Source organism: Charadrius vociferus, unplaced genomic scaffold, assembly GCF_000708025.1.
Source record: "Charadrius vociferus isolate BGI_N301 unplaced genomic scaffold, ASM70802v2 scaffold261, whole genome shotgun sequence".
NCBI lineage: Eukaryota > Metazoa > Chordata > Aves > Charadriiformes > Charadriidae > Charadrius > Charadrius vociferus.
The window spans coordinates 645,545-653,624 of NW_009646856.1; the positions used below are offsets into that span (position 1 = coordinate 645,545).

The 8,080-nt window shown below is 37.6% G+C and overlaps 1 protein-coding gene across 1 annotated transcript in view; it reads right to left on the reverse strand.

Moving 5' to 3' along the window:
• CNIH3 (cornichon family AMPA receptor auxiliary protein 3) overlaps window positions 1-8,080 on the reverse strand; it is a 50,054-nt gene that overhangs the window by 24,943 nt on the left and 17,031 nt on the right. Inside the window, 3 exon segments of the mRNA XM_009894332.1 lie at window positions 1,268-1,444; window positions 3,830-3,905; window positions 4,776-4,857. Of these exon segments, the coding sequence (XP_009892634.1) occupies window positions 1,268-1,444; window positions 3,830-3,905; window positions 4,776-4,857 (335 nt within the window).

The window sequence follows — 8,080 nt, forward strand, 5'->3', positions numbered from 1 at the left end:
TTTGATAATGTTTTCTTGGAAAGAGAACAGCTGTAATAACCCTCAGCATATTTCATTCAAAGATCTCAAAGCACATTCTTAACTTTATGTTTGTATTCTAGTGATACCTTTTCTTCTGCTTGCTTCACTTAAGGAAAGAAAGCTTACTATGACAGGCATCACATAAACAGATGTTAAAACAATGATTCCTTTTTAGACAATTTACAACCCAGGAAAGTATTTGTTCTCAATAAAAAGATGATGCAAGTACAAGGTAGCAGTCGGGTAATTAGTATATGAGTGCAACAACCATTCTACGACATGTTACAGCACGCCTGCTGCCTAGCTGTTCAAAAAGTAACTAACTGGGTGTCACCACAGACCTGCTGTATAAGTAAAACACATTCATGTTACAGATATGGAAAGCAGGAGCAGAAATCCTGAAATTGGCCTGCCCGTGATTCATATAATAACCTGGTGAGAGGCTTGAGAATAAAACCTAGAGCTACAGTCCACAAATCTAAGCACTACTCCGCATCTCACTAATGCTGCATCCATCATACTGAATGAAGCACATATAAAATCAAAAGTGTGGCATTTTACAAGAGCACTCTACAGAATTCAATTTTTCAACTATGACAAGTCAAAGTGCCAGAATAAACCACAAAGGGAACTATGAAACATGATTATAAGTGAAGCATTTCTCCCCATGGATGTAGTCTCTCTACAAGTTAGGAACCAGATCTGCAACAGATGTTTAGATTAAAGTAATAGCGCAAATAACAGAAACTGTGAGAGGGACAGAGTATAGTTGTGAAGAATAAGGCTTATGACACCTCTATATGTAACATTTTTTGAACAGATCTTCATATTCTCAAACTGGGCCAAGTGTTAAGAGGGTAACAACCATGCGAGTCATGCACTTCTGTTTGTAATTGAGTATCAACATTGGCACTGACAGCATTGACACAAATGGGGAAGGATGGCCCTGTAACAGGTAAGTGAGCTGCCTCTGTTCATAGCTGTGCCACTGATTTACTTTGGGATCCTGTGCATCTCCCTTAAATTCTCTTTGGCTCACTGCAGTGGTACTTACAGATGTCGCTTTAAGATAAAAAACTGATGAGTGACAACCGGTTTTAATAATGCAACAGCTTTTCTTCTCTTGTAAATGTAGAGATAAGCTGAAATTTCCTTGGGAAAAAAAGAGTGAACGCGCTGTGCTCTTCCTTTTGGTAGTCAGTAACAGCAACCAGGAGTTTGATAATCATGAAATGACAGCCAGTACCAGATCCAGCTCATTCTGTGAGGAAAAACTGGTCTGAGACAACGTGACGAGGAACCCAAATACTGGACTCATAAGATAGACCCCCTTCCAGAAGTCCAGGAAAGCCTCTAAAGACTCACTGAACACAGAGACAGGATGATAACCCTGAAGCATGTTTAGATGAAGAACTAGGTTGCTCTAAAAAACAGAGCCATTAAGGCAGGGCTCTGTTGGGCTAGCCTTAACTAATGGAGCTAAGTCTTGAAGAAATCCTAAACAACAGTTTGGATTTCCTCATTTTTTGCTTTCTTTTTTTTTTTTTTTTTCTTTTCTTTTAAACAGCATTCCTAACTCCACAGTCAAAACCCTACTCTTTATTTGCTGGCATGCAATTTATTTTTATGTTACACATGCATTATTTCTAAGTGCATTGAAACAAATCTGACACTATTAAGTACATCATTTTCATGGAACCAGTAAGTGTAAATACAATAGTCTCAGCGACAAACCTTTTGAGATGCCTGCAAATTATGACAATGTTAAGAGAGAATCCTGCTACACAAGATACAATCCTGCTACACCTGCAAGAAACAGATTGAGGTCTGGTATCAAGCACACAGGATTGGAGGAAAGTTTCTTCAGTAAAAGTTTTGGTGTCTTTTTGGAAGGAGGCTAACAGAAACAAAATATTAAGAATTAAGGAGGATTTATTTCATAAAATTTCCATAATAGTTTACATTTTGTTAAATCCACAAGAACAGAAATCCAGTGATATGAAGATATCTATTTTAATTTATAAAAAAAGCACTTTCCTGTTTCTCAGTCACAGTGAAAAGCTTGAAAGCCTAACATTAGGCAGGCTCACACTTAGAAGGAATATAAAGAAACTCTCAAGGGGGGGGGGGAAAGGGGGGTATTTTTTTGGTGGTTTGGGGTTTTTTTTTAATCTCACAATGCTCTGTGTCCTAACTGTAAAACTGCAAAATGAGAAACAATGGAAACATCTTAGGATTGGCAGTTGCTCACAATACACTACATAACTGTGCAACAAATTATTTTGTATTACTGAAAATAAGAATAAGGCCAGGTTGTGGTGCAGTGTGGTTTCAATAATTAATTAGGAAACGTCTTCCTCTTTCAATTGTAACTAGCCTTGTGTAGCAGTTTAATGCCCTAGCGCATGTGTGGCCAAAAAACTACAAAAAAACAATTAACTAACTACTTGCCGCCATAAAGTATTTCACAGTACACAGGAGGTGCAGTATTCTGGCCATACTCCAGAGAAACAAGCTTCTGCCCATCTACATTTTACCTGGACGCAGTAGAGCTACCTGCTTCCCATACATCAGCCGATCGGAGTTGCTGAATGCTCTGGGACAGCATCTGGGTATGCTCAAGGTCTGTTTCACCTCCGAAATTGCCATACTTACCAGCATCTTGACAGAGCAGTTCATTTGAAGGCAAACAATACAACAGATCCAGTCAGGGCACTTCACCATGTGAATTGCCATCATTTCACCTTTGTAAATGAATGTATTTTATAAACTGTTCAATATCTTTTAGTTATCCAATCTAATTTGATCCAGGGTGGCAATTAAGACTAAAACATACATTCACATGGACATCAGTGACACCATCTCTCCAAAGGCCACACAATAAACAGACTGTTCCAAAGAAAAGTGACTAGCTTCTAGTCACAAAGCTAAACAGATAGCTAAGCCGACAGCATTCTGGAAACACATGCCAGGGACTGATCTTACACAGAGGAGAAATGTATTTCTATTGGTAAATATCAACGTTGTAAACAGCTTCACAGAAAGAGAATAAGGACCATTTGATATTTATTTAGGAACTCCAAGAAAACAAAACAAAACAAGTAATCTGTTTATTTGCAAAGATATATCAGGAGAAAAAAAAAAAAGCTTATTTAGCAACAATTTTTATCATTACTGCAGAAAGGGGCCAGAGATGGAATGGGCAATGGATATTGAACTACCTTCTGACTTGGAGAATTTTCCCTGTGATTCCACATTGCAAAACACTGCAGGAAATTTGTTCTGCCACCACCCGAGCTGTGCTTTTTTTTCCTGTTGATAGAAGTGTACTTGTGGGTGTTATCCACCTAATAAAACTAAAGGTTTATAAAAAAACTGATTGCATTCTCTGGTGATTCACACCATCTGCAAATCTAACTCCAAGTGTAAGTCAGCAAGGAGTTTGCCCCAGTTTAAACACATACTGAACAGATGAGATTGTGATGACAACGTATTTTTCAGAACAGCTACAATTGCAATGATATTTATAAAATTTGTTTTCATTATCCGCACTCTCTGTGCTCATCTCCAGACAATAACAGCTTTGAATAATGAAGTATTCACATAAGATTGAACTTGAATTTTGTTTTCTTCTTATGCTTATGCACCCATTGAACTGAAAATAGGTAGGAATGAATTATGATATCTCATTTTTAGGGAAGATACTTTTTTTTTTCTTAATCACTGAGCTCTAACAGAAATATATTTTAATTGAGAATGTGACGTTTTAGGGTGGCAGTGGAGTTGGTGTGGGTGTGAATTCAGTGACAGCAAAGAAGTTGGATATTATTGCTTATTGGCATCTCAGAAAAGTTAAGATAAAACAGAACTTGATGACAACCACGCTAACCACAGAACAGAACAGTAACACTGAACATATGTTTCCTTGCCACCACCCTGTCAATGTACCACAATCCCATCTTGAAGAAACTGTCTTTAATGGTTCATTTAAACAATTTCTCTACCCCACCACTCTCATACAGAGCTTTCACAGCACCCATATGGCCAGTTCATAGGCTGTCTGCAAGTCAGCACGTGGACAGAAGGCGGACAGGTTTAAGAGCATGCTGTGCTCCTAAACTTCATGCCTGCCCGTCAACTGCTATACAGACATACTTACTGTGTTTGTGAAACAGTGCTGAACATTTATCATGTTTGAGCCATGTTGATGCAAGCTGGGTGGGTTACTTTGCTGGATTTTGTTGAGGAGAAGCAGGAACAGACAAAATGTGATACACAGTCAGTCATGTATGAATGCAAAAGGACCTGAAATTGAATATAAGTCACTGTCTTGACACAATAGAGTACAGAGAGCCCATAGAGAGATGCAGAGAACAGTTACATCGACAACGTGACAGACTGAGAGAACAATTTTTGCTACTTCATTCTTATCATGACATGACATGACTCTGAACAAGAAATTTAGCTATATGGTTAGTGAACATTTGTTCAAGATGGTTGTTCCTCTTCCCTCTTTCTTTTCTGGTTGAACTGATCTGGTTCATGCTACCAAGCAACATAAACACAGCAAGAAAAACCCTTTCCCCTCCGTAAGGGTTCCTCTGAGTAATATAATTGGAGATCTTACATTACTCCAATACAAAAATTCCCTCTTTAAAAAGTGAAAAGCAGAGAGTTATACTGATCTGGAGATTTTTCTGAAGGGTTTGAATGTTAACTCCAAGACTTAGAACAAAGATGATTGTTTTTCACACCTCCACCACGATCTCCAATGAGAAGGCCCATTTGAGCCTAAGCGGCTGTTGGTCACAATACTTTCAATATTCTTGTAATACCCTACAAATCTGTAGAACAATTTTATTAATGTTATAGTCTCTGATATGGCCCAGAGACCATATATGACACATCAGGTAATGTAGCTGTGAGATTTAAACTGCTTTTTTAAGTACTGTCTTCCTCCCCCTCACCAGGACCACTTTTTGTTAAATTCAGTACTCATAGCACCACAGATGACTGAAATCAAGTCTGCACCAACCCGACAATCTTCTTTTAAGCACACCATAAAGTGTTGATATTAAACTAGGAGAAACAAATGAAAAAAAAATCGTTGGAGATAATTTTGCCAGAGATGCTAATGAATCCTGTTATACAATACTAAATGACACACAAGTACACCAGAGAGCAATTTGGCCTATTTCGGTTCATTAGCGCAGGAGAAGGATGGAATGCAGGTTGTATTATGACAGGAAATATCTTTTTTTTACTTGCCAGTGCTTGAGTGTATTATTCATTATTTGTTTTTACTAAACGTCTGATGGGCTGGTGTTTTTAAGACCCTAAAACCAAGGGCTTATTGTATTGTAATAAATCAGTGTCTTCCTACAACATCTTGATTGCCACTGAGCTGCACAGCACAGTTTTCACAGCCTCTGAAGGCAGAAAAGACAGAACTTGACTTCTACTGCAAAAAACACAGCCTACTGTTGCACTCTATCATCTACCTGCAGCCCCTCAAAAAAGGCCATCAAATGAAAACATGAAGGTACAGTGATAGGAAAACATCCAGAATGTGTGCAAATGCACTTTATAAACATTCTATAATTATTAAATAGAAAGTTAACTTCATGGAAAGGATACAGGCTCAGTTAAGAATATGCACAAAGCTTTTAGACCATACCTGCATTTCTTTGTAACAGAGGGGTTATCAGCTGACTGACTTTTAAAAACACCTGAAGCTGAGCAGACATGCAGCAAAAGACTAGTTCCCAGATTCCCTTCACAAGTCACTTTCTGTCTCCAGAAGAGGGGACAAAGTAGACTGTTACTGCTCAAGTTAATTCAGGAACAATGAAATAGGCTAAACACAGAGGCCAAAGCTGCACAGCATCACCATATTCACTGACAGAAAGCTGAAAACCAATCTTTGTTCTAAGTCTTGGAGTTAACTTTCAAACCCTTCAGAAGAATCTCCAGATCAGAGTAACTCTCTGCTTTTTACTTCTTAAAGACGGAATTTTTATATTCTTATTTCATACTTACTAAGTAAGATAAGCCTTTATGGTGCTACTCACTCACATTCTTAACACTAGTGGTCTGTACTCAGTAATGGATCTGTACTTAACACAGCTCATGAAGGTTTTCTGGTAAGCGTCAGAGCCGCTTTGTGTTCAGGTTCACAAGTTCAATCCACCACCCACTGAAAGAGCACAAAATTATCCATTAAGGTTACAACTGTAACTATAGTAAATTCAGTATTTCAGTGAGCCAGATACTAAAGAGTACTGACTTCAAAATGTGCAATATTACAAGTTTACAAAGCTACTCTCACTCATGCCCCTAATGACTATCTTTTTGCGTGTAAAAATATCTCCAATAAAGAAATAATTTTTCATAAAACAAAATGCTTCAATTTACAGGGGATCCAAAAGTGTTATAGTAGAGATGCACTGATATTTACTTGCTCATATAGCTGCTCTGTAATCATTAATATCAGTGCTATGTAAACAATTCAGGGATGGAAATGGAGAAATACATACTGAAACTGCAGTACTGGAGGATTTAAGGCAGCAGAAAGCAAAACTTAAGCTAAAGTTTGACCAAGACACAGAAGCCAAAAAAACACGCAAACTTTCAAGCAAATGTTTTAGGTCTATTTTAGCCTCCTATTTCATTCAGAAAGAAGAGCTACCAATGATCGTGCATACTAGCATTTTGTGAACTAGCACAGGCAATCAGATCCTCATTTTTAGTAAGAAGAGGATTATGTGTACATATCAGAGTTTTCAAAATAGCGTATTTTCTCCAAGTCAGAAGAACAAGTATTTTCAACATTTCCAATAAACTGATTCTGAAAGAATTTCCAGATTTAACACAAAAAGCAAAATTTTATTCCAACACTACATTTTTGCTTTGAAATTTATTTTGGTTTTAGGAAAATCAGATTATATGACATAGTGCAATAAGTCATTGTATTTATTTTAAAGAAAACACACTGCTTAGTAGAGATTGAAACATATTCTCTTACTTTCTAGATCAAAGTATCTCGTTTGTCCTGTAATGAAACAGTAATGCTAGTAAATTTTATCAATTTATTGTCATTTAATTGTCAAAACAGAATCCAGGAAAGACAACTGGAGGGGACTTCCTGGGCTGTCAGCTTCAGCCCCCAATTTCTGCAGACACCACATCAGAAGATCCAAGTGGTAAAACACCAAGCTTATTTTTAAAACAGAGAGGAGGCATATGATTTCCCTTTTCACTGCTCCATTTGGAACACAACACAAACCTGCTGTGAAAGTTGGGAACCTTCTCCTAACTTTTAAATTTGTTCAGAGTTAACACAAACCATGTATATCATTGCCAAGACTGCTTCATTACAACAGCTACTTAGTAAAATGAGAAAGTTTTATTTTGAAGGAACTTGCATCCAAATTGGCATGACTCCAAAACCATTTGTCTTCAATTCAGCAGAAACTCCATCCTAGCTGATGCTAACTGACATTCATACAAACCCACACATACACACACAAATCTTATGCATTACAGCCCTTGTATGTGAATTAATAACAGAGCTAAATGATGCTGGTACTAAATCTCTACTTCATTTTTTTCCTAAAATAGTGGATTAACTCTTTGGTGTCTGGAGCTTTTTATACTGACACCTGCCAAAAGAAATTAGATCTAACCAATCCATTTTCTGTAAAAGCCAAAACCTTTTTCTTGCCAAATTTCTTTAAGAGCTTTTATACACATTACGTCTATCACGTTACTGCATTATGAACTCCTCATTTCTAACAGTAGGGAGAAGAAGGAAAATCCTTATGAACATGAAAAAAGGCCATTGATAATGCAATAGCACAATAATGAGTGGCAGAGAAACAAAAAACAAACAAAAAATGGTGAAATAAGGTTCCTTTTTCGGGCTTCACCTGCCTATCCAGCAGGCTCAGCTCTCTGTGGCTGAGGGGACACCACACTCTCCCCTTGCCAATCTAAGTGGGGACCGAGTCCAAAAAGAACTCTATGCCTGCTACTGTATCCCAAGGCAAGTGTTGTCCCT